Source organism: Podarcis liolepis (assembly GCF_965112155.1).
Source record: "Podarcis liolepis genome assembly, chromosome: 10".
NCBI lineage: Eukaryota > Metazoa > Chordata > Lepidosauria > Squamata > Lacertidae > Podarcis > Podarcis liolepis.
Window position 1 is genome coordinate 52203017 of NC_139562.1, and position 21775 is coordinate 52224791.

The 21775-nt window shown below is 41.0% G+C and overlaps 1 protein-coding gene across 8 annotated transcripts in view; it reads right to left on the bottom strand.

Moving 5' to 3' along the window:
• Positions 1-21775, bottom strand: part of DOCK4 (dedicator of cytokinesis 4) — a 244474-nt gene that overhangs the window by 79079 nt on the left and 143620 nt on the right. For all 8 annotated transcript variants that reach the window (XM_083463219.1, XM_083463220.1, XM_083463216.1 and 5 more), the window contains exons 14-25: positions 13703-13827; positions 13053-13215; positions 10487-10593; positions 8948-9104; positions 7900-7997; positions 7700-7783; positions 7506-7606; positions 5264-5345; positions 3436-3606; positions 2642-2834; positions 993-1120; positions 15-149 (exon numbers count right to left, since the gene is read on the bottom strand). In XM_083463219.1, the coding sequence (XP_083319345.1) occupies positions 15-149; positions 993-1120; positions 2642-2834; positions 3436-3606; positions 5264-5345; positions 7506-7606; positions 7700-7783; positions 7900-7997; positions 8948-9104; positions 10487-10593; positions 13053-13215; positions 13703-13827 (1544 nt within the window). The remainder of the gene's footprint in view (positions 1-14; positions 150-992; positions 1121-2641; positions 2835-3435; positions 3607-5263; positions 5346-7505; positions 7607-7699; positions 7784-7899; positions 7998-8947; positions 9105-10486; positions 10594-13052; positions 13216-13702; positions 13828-21775) is intronic.

A 21775-nucleotide genomic window follows, 5' to 3' on the forward strand; every position in this document is an offset into this window, starting at 1 on the left:
ACTGCGACACTTACAGTAACATCTTGAAACTGAAGCCTCGCCGCGGACCCTGCTGTTTGAGGGCGGCTTGTGATCTCCAAGATGGTTCTGAGCAGCACATCTAGCAGGCTGTTCACAATTACATCTATTTCTTCCAAAACTGACTTTTCCTTTAGTTTGTTTAAAAAGAAAGAAGAAGAAATGGACTGTTCGGGTCAGTATTAATGAAAAGCAGATACATTATTAAATGTTAACGAACTAAATTACTATTCTGAAGCAAATAAACAGGAAATAGTAAAAAGAAGTAAAACTTCCATCACCCCTGACCATCAGCCATGCTGCCTTGGGCCAATGGGGGCTGGAGTTCAGCATCATCTGAATGGCACCAGGTTGGGGAAAGGTAAAGGTAAAGGGACCCCTGACCATTAGGTCAAGTCATGACCGACTCTGGGGTTGCGGCGCTCATCTTGCTTTATTGGCTGAGGGAGCCGGCATACAGCTTCCGGGTCATGTGGCCAGCATGACTAAGCCGCTTCTGGCGAATCAGAGCAGTGTACGGAAACGTCATTTACCTTCCCGCTGGAGCGGTACCTATTTATCTACTTGCACTTTGACGTGCTTTCAAACTGCTTGGTTGGCAGGAGCAGGGACCGAGCAACGGGAGCTCACCCCGTGGCAGGGCTTCGAACCGTCAACCTTCTGATCAGCAAGTCCTAGGCTCTGTGGTTTAACCCACAGTGCCACCCGCGTCCCTAGGTTGGGGAAAAGGGGGAGCTAAAAAAGATTTTAAAGCCAATATTCACCTAGATCAAACACAACCTTAACTGAGCTCTAATTCAATACACTTTTTCTACTGGTTCTTCCAAATGGCCAAGAGAAATCATAACTAAATGCAGAACAATGTGGCATATTCATGAAATAAATCTCATTTTTACTTTCTCCCTGCCCCCCAGACAACTGATTTTTCCTTTTACTATTAGAAGTCAATTCCATATGATGTAGCTCCTACTTACAGAACTATTTTTCTTTATGAGGCAAAAGATGTTGCTTAGGATGTGTGCACACGTGATCAGATCCTTTTGTTCCTGCAGGTGTACATAGAGGTGGTGCAAAACAACCGGTAGTAGAATATATCGAGACTCTGGAAGGAAAGAAGAAAACTAGTCAACACGCTTCTTTTGTGGCATCCCAGCTCTACTCCATTCCTATCCTTTAAAGTAATTAAGAAGCAATTTCATCATCCTGTCCTTTCAATGGATGGGACTATGCAGAACACCACACTATATTACTTCAGTTTCCACATACGGAATTACTTGATTAAAAGTGTTCCCACAAGAAGAAGCATTTCCTATGTCAGACCTAAAGCCTCTCCTCCTATAGCTCACTTTCTCTGGGTGAAAACGTCCCCAATGTGTTGCATTAAAAACAAAAAACAACTACTTGACGATTGGGTTTAATTTCTCAGCTTTATCACGCTTCATCACAATTGCCAATATCTCCAAAGGAAGATTTCTGAACATCTGAATTGGGAGGAGGAGATAATATATCTAGTCTAAGGTAATGAAGAGTCGGGAATCATAAATGAACTCTGCTGCATTACAGAGCCAACCTGGTGCTATGCCACAGAAAACTGAATGCTATACCCAATGGCACTACTTGTCTCCACTTCTGCAGAAGAAAACACGAAACCCCCCTCAGTGTTATACAAATCTGATTAGCAGGTAAATCTGGCTTTAGAACAGAAAGCTGTTCACCACAGAAAGCTTCTTTTGTCTTAGAAGTTTGAACAATCTGTTTGTACAGCCTACGAATTCTTCCCTTACCATGCCGTTTTTCCGCACTCAATAGCAAATATCGTTGCAATATTGTAAAGAGTTCATTTTCACCCCCTGAGACAGGGGAGTTTAATTACACTTCAGATCACAGCGAGTCTCAGCTTTACCCCAGGACTTCATGCTTTATTTTTCCAGACCAGCGTACTTTAGACAACTGAAAGCATTTTTTAGTTTTATTTAAAGCAGGGCAGGGGTGGAAAAATGATTCTCCTCCGGTTGGGACTGAGTGGAATGGGGGGGGGGGGACACAGAAAAAGGGCAGTGCAGATATGGGGATAATGGTAAAGGTAAAGGGACCCCTGACCATTAGGTCCAGTCGTGACTGACTCTGGGGTTGCGGCGCTCATCTCACTTTATTGGCCGAGGAAGCCAGCATACAGCTCCCTGAGCTGTGGCCAGCATGACTAAGCCGCTTCTGGCGAACCAGAGCAGTGCACAGAAACGTCGTTTACCTTCCCGCCGGAGCGGTACCTATTTATCTACTTGCACTTTGACGTGCTTTTGAACTGCTAGGTTGGCAGGAGCAGGGACCAAGCAATAGGAGCTCACCCCGTCGCAGGGATTTTGAACTGCCGACCTTCTGATCGGCAAGTCCTAGGCCACCCGCAGCGCCACCCGCATCCCCGAAATGGGGACAGACCCCCCCCCAAAAAAAAACAATTACAGGAATTAAATAGTGCTTTTAACTACACTTGAAAGATCTCCAATGGACATAACATTGGCCATGGGACCAAGCAACAGGGTTTTTTCCCCCAGTCAGGCCAAGAGTCAGATAATTGGCAAAGGCAAGAGGCTGCTACTGACGAATCATGTGCTTGCCATCATACCTGGGTTCGTGTACAGTTGGCTCTCTACTGTTTTCCCAATGCACTGGAGTTTGACAGCTTGAAGGGATTCATCTGCATTTGTGATGGTTGGTAAGCTTCCTAGAGTATCACGCACCAAATTTGCAACCTCCCTCACTTCAAATAGCTTCAGCAGCTCTGAGTACACAGCAGGGAAGGAGACAAGAAAGACCGCCTAGTGAAAAGAGGGGAGAAATCAAAATACACTATGAACTTGAGATTAAAGAAACTGGGACAGGTAAGAAATCTGAGCATAAGGATGGTATCTGACTTTAAACTATTGTTAAAACTTTCGTAAATTATCTCCTTTGCCAGAAGAACTCGGCTTGGGGTTGGAGGGCGGTGCTTTTATTTTATTTTTCTAAAATGAGTGATGTTGCAAATTGCATTATCGTTAATTAACTGCAGTCCTAAACTGAAGACCAGAAAGCGAATGGGGCTATGGTGAAGATGAATAAGGGGAACAGTGCTTAAAATATCCATAGCTACTTGCAGAAAATACGATCAGGTAGTCTGACAATATTCTTGGAAGTGAGTGTGGAACAAAATGATCTCATAGCTCTGCTTGGGCCAAAAGCTTGCTATAGAGGGGAAAATATGCAGCCAGATGTCTGAACCCAACTTCTGCTATCAATATGTCAATAACAAAATGAAGCACATTATAAGTCAAAGCAGCAAGAAACAGTAAATTTATCGCATAAGGAATAAGGCTGCTTTTCCCCCGTGTCTGTGACCAGGCAGCGGCAACAGTGTAATGCAACAGCTTGTTAACTTACTTGGGCTTGAGATAAAGAACTAGCCCCTTTGGTTTCTTGGGAAAGGAAGAATCGCACAGACATCAAAAGCTCTTGAATACAGCAGCAGAATTCCTCCTCGTTTTGCCCTCCAGTAGCAAGAGAGAACAGCTTCCGAGACTGGATGATATACTTAAATATATATTCTTGTGCCTACACATGTCGAATGAGAAATACACAAGTCTGCATTGTTGGTTCTTTATAATAAATAAATAAAAACTTACTTTCAGAGATAACTGAATGGTCGCTGTTTAAGCAAAGAATAAACCAGGCAATGGAATAGTTTATACCAGGAACAGAACTCTTTGCAGTCAGAAGAAAAACTAATATGAAAAAGGAATAGCAAGCTGAGGGGAACCAGGAGTCGGCCCCCACGCCCACATCCCTGAACAGGATCTCATGTTATTTCAGTGAATGATTTTTTATGGGACAAAAATCTGCTTCATTATGGCCATGAATAATTTTCTCCAATCATTCCTATAGGCCCACAAATGCCCAGTTTGTTCTGTACTTTCACATTATGTGACTAATTTTTTGGTTTCTAGTATGAAGTAATTTGGAAAAAAAAACCCAAAAAAACTTTTAAAATCATCAGAGCTAATTTTTACTGGAGTGTTTTATAATGTTATTGTACTTGTTATATGATCTCTTTATCATAATGAAACCTTTAAAAAATCCTCTGAGCTGAACAATTTGTGTCTCTAAGCTATTAAGCAATTTTCTTTTATTCACAATCATTTCACCAGGAAAATAAATGCAAATCCCTTGAAATGATGACAAAATTGTTTACTTTCAGTTTTCAAATACAAAATGTTAGGCAATTTGCTCCTGTATTTTAAAATTTATGTACTACAATTAATTGACAGCATCAAGCGCTAGTTTATGCTCTTATCCATACATCTATGGAATTTTAGTAGCTTCTTCTTGTTCTATTGCTATTATATTGCATCACTGATGGAATTATGAGAGCTACGTATTTTGGGTATATCAGTCATTGAAGGACATCCAACACATATTCTAGCTAAGTCTAAAACTCCATAAATTGGCTTGCATTATTAACAGGGAAACAAAAAAATACAAATGGACAAAAAATCACGTGAATATCATCTGTTACTTTCTCCATGTCAGGTTTCCAAAAAGGGTTGTGTCATTCTGTGAGTGAACTGAGTGTGTACTTAGTTTTACATGTTAAGAGCAATAAACCATGGTTTGTTGCTATGCAAAGGGGCTTCAATGAACTCAGGCAAAGGGTTGGGCTTATCAACTCCACTTGCCTGCCTACTCTGCCTGTACAGTCAAGAGGAGGAATTCTGCCAGGTTTCATTTCCGTTTCGTAGAATCTCAGTTTAGCATTATGCACAAACCAGGAATTTTGGTTTACATCAAACTAATACTTAGTTGTGAAACAAAACAACTTCAAACCATGGGTTATGAGGCTAGCTTGTTTAACTAACCATGGTTAGTTATTAATGACTGTCCACATAGTGCTTATCCATGGTTTAGTATTATGTGCACACCAGCTGTTTGACTTCAAACCACCACCCAACCAAGGCACAAAGCATTTCCATGCACACACTCGCAGCAGGATGGGTCCCATTATCCTTCTGCCAGTTTCATCCTTCTCCTAAAAGTTACTCCAGAGGGAATCTGATGCTTCAAAGACAAATTTGGAGGGTGTATGGAGCCTACCACTAAAAGGAAACCTTACACTATCTTAGTTCCATGTCTTAGTAACTTCAGCTGGCATAAATTCATGTGGATATAGAGAGATACAAGCAAGATTACACACTCCCCTAACAAACTGTGTTACCTTTAATACTTCTTGGTTGTGTGCTTGCCTTTCCACTTCTGTTATCCGATCAACGTGCCACTTCAACACCTTTATGAGGTCTCTAGAGTATAACACAAAATTTATTTCCAGGCTGAAGTGTGAAAGACTTAAATAACACACTGGATTACACGACGTCTAAAACAGATCAAAATAATGTAAGTAATTTATAGTGCAGTCCTAGAGGTATCTACTCTAAACTAAATTTCATTCAATACAGTGGCGCCATGTCCCAGGTAAATAAATATTAGGTGGCAAGCTTAGGTTGGAATCTCAAAGTAATGCCACTAAAAAGCAAATACAAAAGAAGATCCCATTATATTTTTGGATACTTAGAAAAAAATTATGATTTTGTTGTTTACGGTTTCATTTCACAGGAGTGTCTTGAGAGCAGAGTTTCCCAAACTTGGGTCTCCAGTTGTTTTTGGACTACTATTCCCATCATCTCCAACCACTGGTCCTGCTAGCTAGGGACCCAAGTTTTGGAAACCTTGCTTTAGACGCAGGGCTCTAGGTCAATGAAAGAGAATACATATTGCATGCAGAATGTCCCAGATTCTATTCCTGGCATCTCCTGATATGGCTGGGAAAGACTCCTGGCTGAAATCCTGAAGACCTCCTGCAGCCAGCAAAGGTGAGATTGAGATTGATCTAAGTGTAGACAACACCAAACCAGATGAGCCAACGATCTGGCTCACTGCAAGATAGCGTCTTAGGTCCCTATGGTCAATGCGCTTGGCTAGCTATGAAAATTTGCAAACATCCCTAGCAAGGGAAATTTAACAAACAAAATACTGGCAACTATCCAGAAAGCCTATGGTTAAATTTACACTCTGTGACAAAAAGTGTGTCCTTAGATATAAATATCTCTTCCTTGGGAGCCGATTTTGATCAAGAGCTGTAAAGTTTAATGCATTTCTCCTTTTACACGAGACTCCAACCTAAGCTTCATGTCCACAGCGTGTATGTTAAGTGGTAAATTTACGTGTAGCCCCAAGGCAACAGAGAAGCAGGATGTATCTGTCTAATGTAGATATCTATCTCCCGCCCAGAACAATAGGAAGGCATTCCTTCAACTATCTCCTTTGATCTGCTAATTGTTTCTTTTTGCAACAGCCTTGATCTGGTTATGTGCTCCAGAAACCAAGAGGGGCACAGCTTTAGGACTGCCCCAAAAGGTATTTACAAATACCACTGTCTAGCCATGGGAAATCCTCCCATTGGGGCCTCCTAACTTGTGACCGGAAATGTATCTGCCACCTATAAACTGACTGGACAAATTCTGTTCCGCTCACAGCCTTCCTTCCTGTAACTAGGGAAGAGAATGAGCCATGTATCTTTGCACTTCCTCCTTGTCTTTTCCCCTCTTGTCCTTGAGCACCCAACTTCACTAAAGATGCCCAGGGTTTGTTAAGCCAGTTTCAGTACCATACATCCAAACCAGGAAACTGGTTTTAAAATGCACCACAAATCAGAATCTAGTCCTGGTTGTTTTACAATTACATTTTACAGTTAAATATTTCCTCTTATGTTTTACAATTAAGTACCGTATATTTTGCTCTATAAGGCTCACTTTTTCCCTCCTAAAAAGTAAGGGGAAATGTGTGTGCGTCTTATGGAGCGAATGCAGGCTGCACAGCTATCCCAGAAGCCAGAACAACAAGAGGGATTGCTGCTTTCACTGCGCAGCGATCCCTCTTGTTGTTCTGGCTTCTGAGATTCAGAATATTCTTTTTCTTGTTTTCCTCCTCCAAAAACTAGGTGCGTCTTGTGGTCTTGTGCGTCTTATAGAGTGAAAAATATGGTATTTCTAGGTGTTAGGACACGGTTAGGGTTTGTTTTAAGGGTCACATATGCATTACACAGCATTATGGCAAAAGGTAGAAAACCATTTAATGGCAATGGAAATAGTAGAACTGAACTGATTTCAAGCTGATAGTCTCTCTCTCTCTCATATATATATTCTCAATCAATTTACAGCTCATTGGACTTTTATTTTGATCTACTGCCCTTTTATTTAGATCAGTTAATTTAATCTACCTTCAGCCAATTAGATGACCAGTCATTGTACAAGGTGCAACCATTTAGTTGTGCTACTGTTACACATACTGCCTGCCCTTCACCAGCAGGTCCCATGGCAGCTTACAACAATTAAAAATTGTAAATTGTAAACTGATAAAACAGATCACAATCACAGAAGTGGGGTGGGTGTATATACCTTTACCTGTATGCAAGCGCTCCTGCAAAGTGGCTTTCAATGTAGGTGTCCATAACTGGCTTAAAATGGTGAAACTTGCTGTCCTGCAGCAAATTAATTATGTGAACCTAAGAATAACAACACTGGTGTTTATTACTGCCTTTGGAAGTCAACATCCAAAATTAAAATAAGTCCCTAGGGAATAATTAAGTATACCTTACCAAACAATCAAATACTTGGGAGCCATACTTTTGAGAATTTTCATCTAAAATTCCAAATAAAGTGTCCAGTGTATCTTGGAGAAACTTGATGAAAGAGAAATTTAAGAAATACATATTTAATAAGCTTTCTTTATTATATAACCTGTTGGGAAATTACATTTCTCTACGAATGCAAAACAAACAGTGAAAAGAGTCTTTACCTTTACTATTTCTGACCCATCAATTTCTTTCAATTTTGAGAGGCAGCCGGCAATTTTTTCTGGGTGGGCTCGCCACTTAAGAAGGTCAAGCATGTCTCCTACAAAGCAAAGACACAGAGCAACAGAGATGGTGTATAGCTAGAGATGCAACAAATGTGTGATTTATCTACATGATATGGGAGTAGGGGAGAGAAAAGGCAACAGACACAACCCAGCAAACGTTAGGCGTGTCAAAGTGTCATTGATGTCAACAGTATTTATCAGCAGCTAAATCCCACTGAACCTAATGATACATACTTATGAATAGATCACACTGGCAAATGTTTGTCTTTTTTAAAAAATTCCACGTACAGTACGTCTGCAACTTACGTGGAGGTTACGTTTGGGTAATCATGCAGATAGTCAAAATTGCATATACGCATAACACACTGGGTGCAAAAGCGACTAGGTTTGCTGAAGTCTTTTTCCTAGATGTCCCCTCTCCCCCCTTTTATTTATTTATTATTTTTATTTGCCAAGCCTTTAAAGATTAACGCACACAAGTTAAATGTATGTAAGTTGTGGGCTTACTGTATTTCAGTAGATCTGCTGGTGTGCTGTGCTTAATGCATAGACAAGATTACTAGCCCTAACAGATAACCACACCAAAGTCCTGACTGTATCCTGATCCCTACTAGGATGTTTACCTATCCCTAAAACAAGCTGTTGATGCAATGAATTAACGTTAATTATAAGGATATTGCTTTTAAAAAGCAAAAGAACAATTAATAGGCAAATCTAAAAGTACTTTTTGATTCCAGGTGTGCTGTTGTTGCTTTTTAAAAATGTAGTTCACTACATTCAACCTACGTCAGCTTTTGCTTTGCTCTCAAATAGTCCCCCAAATTCCTTTATTAGTGTTGATAAAACCAATGGTTTATTCAATATCATTTGTGTCTATCTTGCAAAGATTAAAACAACATGTTAGAAGCATATCCTGATTTCAAGAACCTCGCCTGTTACATTAACTGGCTGTTACACTGTTTTAATAACCAACATGTTACTTTACCGTTCTGTGTAAGCTTAGTCGAACACAGGAAAGATGTTATCCAGAATGATTCCTTAGTGGTTTTTACTGCTTGGTGGTTATTTGAAAGGAGATGCCCCTTTGAAAAGGGGAATTTGAGGTAGCGACTAGAATCCTGAAGGCTTACATTTTCTTCACACTGGGGGAATAATTAAGTTAAGTTTGCATTTCAACTTGCTATATAAAAATGAGATAAAAATGTAGCACAAAGCTGTCACGTAAAACTGTTTTTCTTTGGAGAATGGCATAATGTGCTAATTACCTCTCCCCATTGGGTTTCCGTCATGATCTGTTCTTAACCCTCTAGTACTGTATATTCTCTCTATACACTGTCCCAAGGTGACTTCATTACATCCCATGTCTTTCAATACCACAAACTTTCAGTATCCAGTTCTGCTATCTCTCTCTTCATCCCAGGCCCACAACTCTAAAGTGCCCCTCTGATATTTCTACTCAAATGCTTTGTTGTTGACTCATGATGAATAAACTGAAGACATTTCTTCTCACTTCACCCTCTACCTATTGACTCTAATCTGCTAACATCACCATTCATCCTATTAACAGGTACATAGCTATGGCTTTTCTTTGAGTCTTCTCCCCTTTGTCTGCCATATTCAGTCCAGTTACATGCAATTAGTCCTTCCTGTCTGCCCCCTGTAGTCCACACCTTGGTAAGCTTTCATCTTGATTACTGCTATCTTCTTCTCTCTGGCCTTACATTATCTCATATTGGGGCTCGTACACACTTTCGCTTGCCCCATGCCTAGAAAGCATGGGTCTGAGTGGTTTTCTACTTGAGCTACACTTTCTAGGCAAGGGTCTGAGTGGTTCCCCCCTTGCCGCGATCCTTTCCCGTGGGAAAACCTGCTCTTTAGCTCTAAATTGGAATAAACCCAATTGCTGTTTTCTACGATTGAACATTAAAGAGTGGTTTTCCCAGAGGGAAAACAGCTGGACAAGAGGGTGTCCTTAGCTCTACCCCATATCAACTGCCCAAATCATACAACTTTCATCGCTCTGACCAACTGAGAAAAACACACACCGTTGCTAAGCACAAGCGGTGTTATCAGGGAGAAGATACACAGACAACTTTTCCGTGCACGCAAATTTTCGTGCACAGAAATTTCAATGTGGGTAAAGTGGTGTGTGTGTGTGTGTGTGTGTGTGTGTGTGAGAGAGAGAGAGAGAGAGAGAGAGAGAGAGAGAGAGAGAGAGAGAGAGAAACTTTCTAGATAATAATGGGAATTTGGCCATCCTAGATGCAACACGTTAGCAAAACAGGAGCAATATCCAATAAGGAAATTTCACAATACGAGGTACTGCATTGAAATGCATAACAAGATTTAAAGAGCCAATAACATAAGCTTGAAAGGATAAAATGAGAGGGTATTTTGCACAATGACAAGCCTAGCATTCTTTTGGCAGCTGATTCAATCTGCCTAAATCTAAGGGCAGCCCTAGGCATTTGGAGTATTTCTCTTGAATAAATCACATTTCTCTCTGCTTTCCAGTGGAAATTACCTTGTGCACAATGAGCTCGTGAGTGCCATCTGGCAGTGTCCTTCCATTTTCCTGCATCAGAGGGACGAAAGAAAAACCAAACAACTTCTTCTCCCCCTTTTCTTTTGCTGAAACACATATATAAATTAAAAATCCACCATATTCCAGGCTCGAAATAAGAATGCATAGATTCAGCGAAAGCAGAGTTGCATATATAACTTGGCACTCATCCACAACCAAAAGTCAGAAATGAAAATAATAATAATAATAATAATAATAATAATAATAATAATAATAATTTGCACCCCGCTCATCTGACTGGGTTTCCCCAGCAACTCTGGGTGGCTTCCAAGATATATAAAAACATAATAAAACATTAAACATTAAAAAGCTTCCCTATACAGGGAAGACACCTTCAGGTGTCTTCTAAAGGTCATCTCCTCGACTTCTGATGGGAGGGCGTTCCACAGGGTGGGCGCCACTACAGAGAAGGCCCTCTGCCATAGTGAGAAATCCATAACCTACAAAACTACTTATAGGACACAATCCAGCAAACAGCCACAACTCATACAGAAAGCAATGCGATAGGACACTTTTGGGCATGCTTCAATTAAAACTGAGGCTAACGAAGGCTGCCAGGAGCATGGGAGTGTGAAGGAGGAAACTTACAATGGCCTCATCTCCATGTTGTGATAAGCCAGTTTGTCTCCGTCTTACATGTGCCTTGCCCCTGCTGCGTAGCTCCCCCAGGCGGCTTTTCTCCCAGCATGCATGGTGCTTGGGCAGCTCAAACAATCCACAGTACAGCTTGCCATGTTGTCCACACCGAAACTATGCGAGTGTTAAGTCAGAAATAAACCAAGAACTTGATTTTTAGTGCTCATGGTTAGTTTGTTTAAAACAAATTGTGGTCTAGGTTTGGACAATATGATATCATACAATGGCTTGTTTGAGTTGTACAGGCACAGGGTGTGGGTGTGTAAGCTGGAGAGGGACCCATGCAGCAGGGGGAGGTACATTCACAATTAAGCCATGGCTGAAGACGAACTATAGCTTTTCATGATGTGTGAACTAGGTCAACATGATGGCATAAATCTATGCAGGAAATAGTTCGGGGCCAGGATAGGAATCATTCCCAAAAACTCTGTAGGCAGCTACTTCCTTATGGCAGCATCGGGTCTAAAGTAATTAATAACATGTCATTCAAATTCATCTTTCTTAACTGAGCACAATCCCTGACTCATCCAAAGTACAGAATTATACCAACTATTTTGAAAATACTTACCCTGATTCTGGATATATTTAAAATGCAAGAAAATTCAAATTCAAAACAACTTGCTTTCAAGTAAGCGTGCTTAAAAGCGCCAGCTTGCTAGGAACATAAGAGCAACACTCTGTACTTACATCACTATTTGTGATTTTTTTAAAAGAAAAGTTGATGAAAGAAATCTATATCCTAGCCAAACTAGAAACTAATCTAAAGTCAGATCTTGAGGTCACTAAAAGAGTTGAATGATCCTAGCTAATACCTGCAGAGATCCTTAAACAATCCCTTTCCACAACAGTCAAGTATGCAAGAGATAAGGAGAAGCAAGCTGTATTCTCAGACCATTTTCTTCACCACATACCAATGTAAGAGATCTGAAGAAGAGAAGGCAAAGACTTCTAAAACTGTAAATTGTAGCTCTCCTTCAATATCACCTTACATTGCTTTGAAGAAAAGAATAATGTTCTAGAAAAAAAATTCACCTACTTGCTCTGTGCTCTTGTTTTGGAATAAACATGTCACTTCCCTAATAATTCTATTATTTGAGCCCACAACCCTTGCAACTCTCTAGAACAGTGGTTCCCAAACATTCCCCCACACAGACCACTTGGAAATTGCCAGAGGTCACAGTGGACCACGTAATGATATTTCTGCTTGTAATGTGCTGTGCTAGGTGCTGTGTGATTTTTAATTGTATTTTTACAGACATGCCATGGACCACCTGAATAAAGCTTGTGGACCAATAGTGGTCTGCAGACCACAGCTGGGGAACCCCTGCTCTAGAACAAAGCTGGGGGAGCCTGTGGAGAATATGGGAATTGGGAGTCAAACAACATCTGGAGGAACACACCCCTGCTCTAGAACCTTCCAATTATTTCCCCTAGCAGTCTGTGTAGGCAGGAAGCTTTTAGCTTGTAGAATTTCAGATATTTTTTCTCAACTGTGTTTGATAGAATTGTCATTTACATCCAACCCTCATAGGGGTGAAAAGTATTTAGGTAAAACAAATACTATCAGAAAGGCAAGTAATAATGGCAGAGATATTGAGGAAAACCTTTACAGCTACATATACCTGTAGCCTGGTAAAGAGTTTCATACACTCTATAGTTATGGAAGAAAACCCATCCCTTTCTGCAGGATAGTGCTAAGGCAAAGCTGTTAATGCCAGTGGATAGCTGGTTTTCAAATGTGATTCCCTCTCCCAGTAAGCTGCAAAGAGTAGAAAATCTGTCTTAAGTCAGTGTGCACGAAAAGCATTTGAAAAGCTCCGAGACTGCCTAGTGCAACTCCAAAGCGCTACAACTTATGAATAGGTCTTACTGGAACAGTGTCGGAATTCAAAGCGAAGATGAGCTCCCCTGAATTTATCCACAGGAATAGGAAGTTTCAGCAGCTCAGCCCACCGGGGACTGTTGTTGTGGTAAAGCACAAAGGAGTGAAATTCAGTGGCTGGTGGCTCTCCAGAGCCGAAAGAGATAAAATCCTGATGAAGAGAGAAAGAAAGCAGGTTAAAGGCATTACTTTAGAGCCAAAATTAACACGGACTCTGGAAAAAAGAAGTCAAAAGCATCTACGGAACATTGCCAACCCTTCATTGACCTTCTCAAGCAAAGTTGACCTTCTCAAGCAAAGGCTCAATAAGGTTCCCTCATTTATTTATTTTTTGGCCTGCCTGGGACTGCCAAAGAAGCAAGGTTATGAAGGTCCAGGAGGCCACGGTATAATTCATGGGCTGCATTTAGCTTGGTCACACAAGCTGTGTAGGCCTAACTAGAAGTTGCAATTTGTGTGCTTGATTGCTGTGATTATGACCCCATGAATACGTAGTGTACATATTTCTCTCTATTGGATAGCTGGACTGTGTACATTGTTATAAAATCTATGGGTTGTCATTGACTGCAGAAGGTTACCATTTAGAATAAAATACACAATAGGAAAAGTTAAGGAGAAAGCTTGAAGAAGAAAAATACCTTTAAGATTTGACCACCACAGTCTACAATGTACATTGTCACTTCTACATTCCTAGCCACACTTTTTCCTCCCTTTTCAAACTCTCCTCTTTCTATTGTGATATATAAGTCATTCCTCATTTCACCTGCAGGAGAGGGAAAGAAACAGTTGAAGATTAACCCAAGCAGAAACAACACAGCCTTGATCTTCGCTTTAAATAACAAAATAAAATAATAAAAATTACCGGTAGGTAATAAGCCCAGGAGAAAGGAGTGCTAGATAAAATTTACTCTGTAATCACATGGTGTGTGTGTGTGTGTGTGTGTGAGAGAGAGAGAGAGAGAGAGAGAGAGAGAGAGAGAGAGAGTGTTAACAGTAATGATGAGATGGATCTGTTCTGCAAGAATTGTATAATCAGAGCATGACCCCCTCTCAGGCACATGCCCACCGGACAGGGTAAGGCTGATGCTAAACCCCTTGTACATTAAGCTGGCAAAACCATGCTGGTGTAACAAGACGCTTGCAGCAATAGGACTCCATTGGTGCAAGGTAGAAAACTACGAATACCAATTTATGTGAGGGAGGCCTTTGGCTCAGTCAGGGTCCCTCTGCACTACACACACCCGTCTGTATGCACACAGAGCTCTTTTCCACATTGGCTGAACGTACAGATGGCATCTCTCATGGAAGTGGGGTGGGTGGGAGGTGCACTCCCAATTGTTCCTTGCCAAGAGGGCTTTGCTGATGGTGTCCATCAGTGAGCCCTGGGAAGTTGTCCATTTGCAGATGCGCTTTGAAATCAAACCGTATCTGCAAAGCAATATTGTTGCTTTGCAGGGAGCGTTGCTGGTCCACAAAGGTGAAACATTTGTTTGCAAATGTAGTTTGCAAATGGACAACTTCAAAGGTTCCCACTGCCAATGCCTATCAGCTGATAGCACTACCCATCTGCCCTAAATGGCCTGTGAATAGCCAATTCTTGATCTGGTTCTTGGGCTGAAAAAAGCACACACACCCATCATAAAAAAAGAAAAGGAGGAAAGATGGGTGAGGGGAGCTGAAGGTATTAGTTAAGACAACTATTTCTGCATGCTGCAGTTTGTATGGTGGAGTGAGGAAGGAGCGAGCATACAATCAGCTGAGGTCCTTTCAAGTAACTTTTCTTTAACCAGGTTACAATCCTATTTAATACATAAAAATATATTACGACAGGCACTATGAACAAAATAAAGTCTACTATGCAGCAAACTGTGTTTCAATAATTGCTCTATAACAGAACAAAGGACAAAAGCAGTATGTGTCTTAGAAGCTGGTTGCTAATTTTGTATGTATTATTTTAAGGGGGAGAATCATCGTTCCACAGCCGGAAGCATTTTAATTAATGCTGCAGATAATATTAAAGTGACTGAGAATAGTATGTTTAAAGACACAAAACAATCAAGACTCATTCAAGCTGGAAATAACTTCATAATCCATTCCCCGTGTAAATCTGTTATAGTCATACTAGATCTTAAACAAAGTATGCATGCATTTGCCCAGAGATGCATATACCAATACAAAGCCCAAATCTCAATTCAAGAAAAGCCATTTGGCAATTAGTGAGTGTAGATATATAAAGGAGGAGTTCCCAATAGAATACATAATAAGAGCAGACACAGAATATTTGAAAAAGGCTTGAAAAAGCTGAAAGAGAGAGGTCAATACATAGGACTCCAAACAGTTGGAGAGAAGGATGTAACATAGCTACTGCCTGCCTGTGTGGAGAAGCTTGGTAAGAAGACTTTGTATGTGCTCACATAACAACAACAACAACAACAATAATAATAATAAATTTTTATTTATATCCCACTCGCCCCAGCCGAAGCCAGGCTCAAGGCGGCTAACAGCAATAAAATAATACAGCATTCTAAAATCATTTAATTATAAAATTAATTCAAATCAAATTGATGGCAGCCATTGGGCTAGAGTTCTGTGAAGATTGCCAAAGGAGGGAGTCAGGCTATGCCCTGGCCAAAGGCTTGGTGGAACAGCTCTGTCTTGTAGGCCCTGCGGAAAGATGTCAAGTCCCGCAGGGCCCTAGTCTCTTGCGGCAGAGCGTTCCACCAGATTGGAGTCACAACCGAAAAAGAATGGTGGCACCTCTATCTTGTCTGCAGCAGTTAGGAACAGCCAGGTTCATATCCCAAAATATAGGCGCAAACGGTAGGCAAACAAACACCCCCAATTTGTTATGGTGCCCAGACCTCCAATGTATGTTGTATGCACAAGACGTTATCATTAATACAATGAACACCCCCTTCCCATTATACCCTATTACAAAATACTTCAATATCAAAAACTATGGGCTCTAATATTGTGCAAGTGGTGTTATACAATGGGGCTTCCCATCCCTCTTCTCCCCACCTGCGGTCCCCACGTACTCCCCAAATTATGCTCCAGAGGCTTACCCAACCCAGTGGGGCAAAATTTGAGATGTGACAGGCTACAGGGAGGGTAGCAAAGAGGAGAGGAGAGGAGAGGAGAGGAGAGGAGAGGAGAGGAAGGGAAAGTCACACTGTGAGAGCAGAACTATGTTCCACTCGCACAGTGGCTAGGTTGGATTCAACCCTATTATTACAAACGTAGGTCATCTTGAAATGCCTCCATCCCCTAGTAAGGTAATCACTGATGATTCAATATGCTTTAGGATGTGGTTGGAAATGTGAACAATTTGTCACACAGATTGGCATTCCATGTAGAATTGGTATTCCATGGTCCCAGAACATGTACACACCATGTACATGGATCAATGTGCATTCACATATTTCAGCTGTTCACAGACCACTTATCACTGCAGTCTCTGAGCAGCATACAGGATCACAAAAGGTGAAACAGAGATAAAACTGGTCTAAAATTAATTAGAAATAATCTTTTAAAAATTACTTAAAATGCGCACTGACATAAAATAAGTCTTCATCAGGCACCAGAAGTTCAACTAAGCCTGGCAAAGCGATGGCGTTGACCTTCAAAGCCCTAAATAGCCTTGACCCTGCATACCTGAAGGAGTGCATACACCTGAGGGTCCTCTCAGTTGTCGCTCCCACCCTGTGGAACAGCCTCCCACCAGATGTCAAACAGATAAACAACAATTTGACTTTTAGAAGACATCTGAAGGCAGCTCCATTCGGGGAAGTTTTTAATGGTTGATATTTTACTGTGTTTTTAATATTTTGTTGGGAGGTGCCCAAAGTGGCTGGGGCAATGCAGTCAGATGGGTGGCATAAAATTATTCTTGTTATTGATGTTAATATTATTACTATTATCTCAGACAGGAGAGAGTTCCACAGAATTGGGCCCACAGTACTGAATGCACTGCTCCTAATGAATATGGTGACTTCTCCCTACCCCCCCTCCAAGAAAGAAAAAAAAGAAACTTCAGTGACTGAGCAGGGATGTAAAGATTCAGGTGGTCCTTAAGATATCCTGGATCCAAGTTATTAAGGGCCTTGTAAGTTTATACAAAAACCTTGAACCAAGCCTGGTAGCATATAGGCAGTCAGTGCAAGCTTCTTGGAGTTATGTGATGGCAGCAGCTTGTCCCACCAAAAGAAGTGGTCTACTTGAAGTGAGCCCCAATCCTTTAAAAAGAGTTGGGAAACTTAGATAATTGGACACTTTTTGTCAGCTACCCAATTATTTCGTTTTACTTGAATTATGTTCATGGCCACTTTTTTAAAAAAGAAAGATCAACAATCTCTGAAAAAATGAAGTCCTAAGATAAAATATCTAACAAGCTGAATACAGTGGTACCTTGGGTTACATACGCTTCAGGTTACATGCACTTCAGGTTACAGACTCCGCTAACCCAGAAATATTACCTTGGGTTAAGAACTTTGCTTCAGGATGAGAACAGAAATCGCCCAGCGGTGGCGCGGCGGCAGCAGGAGGCCCCATTAGCTAAAGTGGTACCTCAAGTTAAGAACAGTTTCAGGTTAAGAACAGACCTCCAGAACAAATTAAGTTCTTAACCTAAGGTACCACTGTACTCCAGAAATTTTAAAGACATCTTCCCTGGACTTGGGAACAGTCTTCCAAAGTAAAGTGGTAGGGTTCTTTTGTTTTGTTTTCTAAAGAACATTCTAAACTACACATACTACTTTCTTGGCAGACTATGACTGGTTAGCAAAGTTGCTGGACTACAACTCTTATCACTCCTGACATTTAGTCATGCTGGCTGGGGCTGATGAAAGTTGGAACCCCATAAAATATTTTGAAGGGGCACAGGTTTCCCTCTCCTGTAGAGCAAAAGTGAAACAGGTATTCCTGACAGCTACCCCACATTAAATCCCCGGTGCTGGTTGCGTTCCTGCCAGAGCAGCAAAATGGAAATCAAACACAGTTGCATTATGAGCACATTGTTCTCCCTGTCACTCCAAGCTCAACCCTTTATTGACAAAACACACAGTGAATCCAATAAATCAAGGTCACGGGAGGAAAAAGAAATAAAGAGTGGAGTGGCTGCGATAAAAGTAATTGTGCATTTATTGAACTTATTGAACCGAGTGTGACCAGACACCTGTTCATTTGCTGATTTTATTTGGGAAAACCAAAATTCATTGGCAGACATGAGGCATCGTCCCCACTTTCATTCATATATAAAAAAAATTAAACAGCATCTGAAATACAGGCTACATTCCCCACAGATCATAACAGTTTTATGGATGGTTATAGTTCAAGCCCTATTTACTTAACTGTATTGCTTTAAACTTATTTTTCAATAGCTAACACAATCAGAAAAAACTTTGTGACAAAGGACTCTGGTAAAGGGGGGGGGGTCCCAATTGAATTTTATAGACTTTGCAATCAGCAAGAAGTTACTGACTGCAAGAATGGAAGAATATTACTATTATGGGAATAATATTGGGTTGCGTCAAGCGAAGAGATGACTCTCTTGGGGTTTCTGCACAGCTTGATTGCTTGCATAATGACCTCGAAGGCTGGTGGGTACTTGTTACTGAAATTTGTGGCAAACCTGCCTGGCAGGGAAGAGGCTGAGATAGGGTTCTGCCTGTTGTATGTGTGTCGCAGAAGAAAAAATACGGCAGTTTTCAGTGTAGCCAACTAAGGAGAAAGAGACCTGAGTTTTATTGCTGGGTAGCAGGAAGATGCCTTGCAGGGCGAGCTTACAACTGCCTACCTTGGTTGTCGAACTTATTCAGTTCAACTCCTGAAACCGTTTGAAAACCAAGGCGCGGCTTCCAATTGACTGCAGCAGATTCCTGCACTCAATCGGAAGACGCATCGGGCATTTGGCTTCCAAAAAACGCTCACAAGCCGGAACACTCACTTCCGGGTTTGCAGCATTCGGGAGCCAATTTGTTCGGGAGCCAAGCCGTTCAACAACCAAGGTACCACTGTATTATGAAACACCACTGACTCTCCAATACATGCGGAGTCACCAGAAAACTGACCTAGTAAAAGGCCGCCTTTAGAAGTTCCTCTTGCTTAAGGAACTGAGAACACGTGAAACATTATTCTCTTTCATGAGACTAATGATTCTGCTTTCGGGTGATTCTGGCCGTCTCTTGGTCCTTTTCAGCCTGGTTTTAGTTCTCATTTTGGGACAGAGACTGCATCCATAGCACAAGGATGCAGTCCTTTCTAGAGTTTTGCACCCTTGGAGCTTTCAGTTAGATATCATGACTCCCTGGAAGCACGCTGGAATAAGTGGAATCCAGCAATTTGATCACAGCTGTCCTAGAACACCTGTAGAGCCGAAAGCAAACAGCTGGTTTTAACCTTTAAGGCTCTTATCCCGTATAAGCCTGCCAAGTTTTTGCAGTTCTGCTCCAGGGACCCTCCCTTCTGGAGGAGCATTTCTGTTAGCTTTTCTGGCTGTGAAGCTGTGGAATGTTCTCCTCTTCCTCAAGAGGTTAATTTATGCTCCTTTTGAGACATATAAAACCTTTTGGGGAGTCAACCTGAATTGTTTTATATTTTCATTAAAAACCCAAAACCAAACAGGTTTAACTGTTTCAGAAACATTATTTTGTTCAAATGTGGTATATAAATACTGGAATACTGTAACAACAATAAAAATTAATGTGAGAACCCAATTTGTACAAGTACACTCATTAAGTCACAAGGAACAAACAGGAGACAAATGCACAGCAAATATCTGAAAGAGCAGGAAATTAAATTCTTAACACAGTTAAAAATCTAAGGCACAGCTCTTGCATTCCAAGTTTTGGCGAAATCTCATAATGGTAAGCCCTTTAAAACAAATAACTGCATTCTGATTGTACAAATCCAACACCTTCTTTTTGTCTTCTTGATTTATAGCAGAGTCAGTGAGTACAGAGAGGACAGAAACAGATTCAAATAACACAATTCCTCAAGGAGACTTTTATCTGATGAAAATACTTCCCTGTAGATGGTGCTCACACCCAGCATCTGAGCTCTGTAGTGTTGTTTAATTACAAAGGCCCCTAAGCAGAAAATAATATTTACTGCTGTTGAAGGAGAAGAGGATTTTCCAGGGGCTTTCCCCCCACTATATCAATGGGTTCTAGGATGGGTCTAAAAAGAGCTTGAAATTGATTGGGAAATACTGACACCTGAAGCTTTAAGGTTTAATTGCTTGATATCTGAGACACTTTCAAGGGTCATACACAAAATCAACATAATAGAATGATTTCAACATAATATTCTCTGGGATGCTGATTATAAATGTATCTGCACTTTGAAGCCTATGGCTGAGTCTTTGACACTTCTTCCTCTTCCCAGCAAACTATATTTGCACATATATAGGAACAATAGTCCTGTTTAAGAACATAAGAGCTTTTTTGGATCAGATCAAAGTTGTATTTAGTCCAGTACTTGTTTCCCACAGTGAACAACCAAATGCTGATGGGAAGCACACAAGCAAAACATCAGTTCAACATTTGAAGATGGCTATCATATCTCCTCTCAGTCTCCTCTTTTCCAGGCTAAACACACCCAACTCCTTCAACCATTCCTCATCAGACTTGGTTTCCAGATTCTTGATCATATCGGTCAGCCTCCACTACACATTCCAGCTTCTCAATCTCCTTCTTAAATTGTGGTGCCAAGAATTGGACACAGTACTCCAGGTGTGGTCTGACCAAGACAGAATAGAGCAGTACCATGACTTCCCTTGATCAGGACACCCTGCGTCTGTCGATGCAGGCTAGAATAGGTCCAGCATTTTTTGCTGCTGCATCACACTGTACTCATATATCTTTTTCACATGTACTACCGGTAAGCCAGGTCAAGCAGCTACAAATCCACCTAACTTTGTCCAGCCCATATTTTACCAGCTTCTCTGCAAGAATATCATGGGGGACTTTGTCAAAAGCCTTACTGAAATCAAGATACATTATGTCCACAGCATTCCCCTGATCCACCAAGCTTGTAACTTTATCCCCCCCAAAAAGAGAGAGATTTTTCTGGCATGACTTATTTTTGAGAAACTCATGCTGGGTCTTCGTAATCACAACATCCTTTTCTAAGTGCTCAGAGATGGACCGTTTAATTATTTGTTCTAGGACCTTTCTTGGTATCAACATCAAGCTGTCCAGTCGGTAGTTATCTGGGTCTTCCTTTCCCCTCTTCTCAAAGATTATAGACAAAGGTTCTGAGATTACATTGGTAAACTTCTTTAGTACTCTTGGGTGCAGCTCACCAGGCCCTGGAGATTTGAATTCATTTAAAGTAGCTTGTGACTCTCCCGAACACTGCTGCATGTGTCCCGTGGGTTGCCCATCCCATCTGATTAAAGCTGTGTGTTACTCATGGAATAAAGTCTATCCTACACTGTAGGAGATACAGACAAAAAGGATAACCTTCTGCTTTTCATTTTTCCATATTGTCTGGCTGCGATTAGCAAAACAAACATTCATTCTTATTAAGTTACAATGATCACTATTCAAATTAAAAAATATCCTTTACAGCATGTGCCGTATCCTCACAAAAGTGGTTCAGTAGGCTCACAAAAGAATAGAGCCAATTACCAAGCTGATGTCAAAATCTATATTTTTAAGCAAAGTCCATCACAGCTAAAGTAGCGCAGCTTATACATAGCTGCTGAAGTC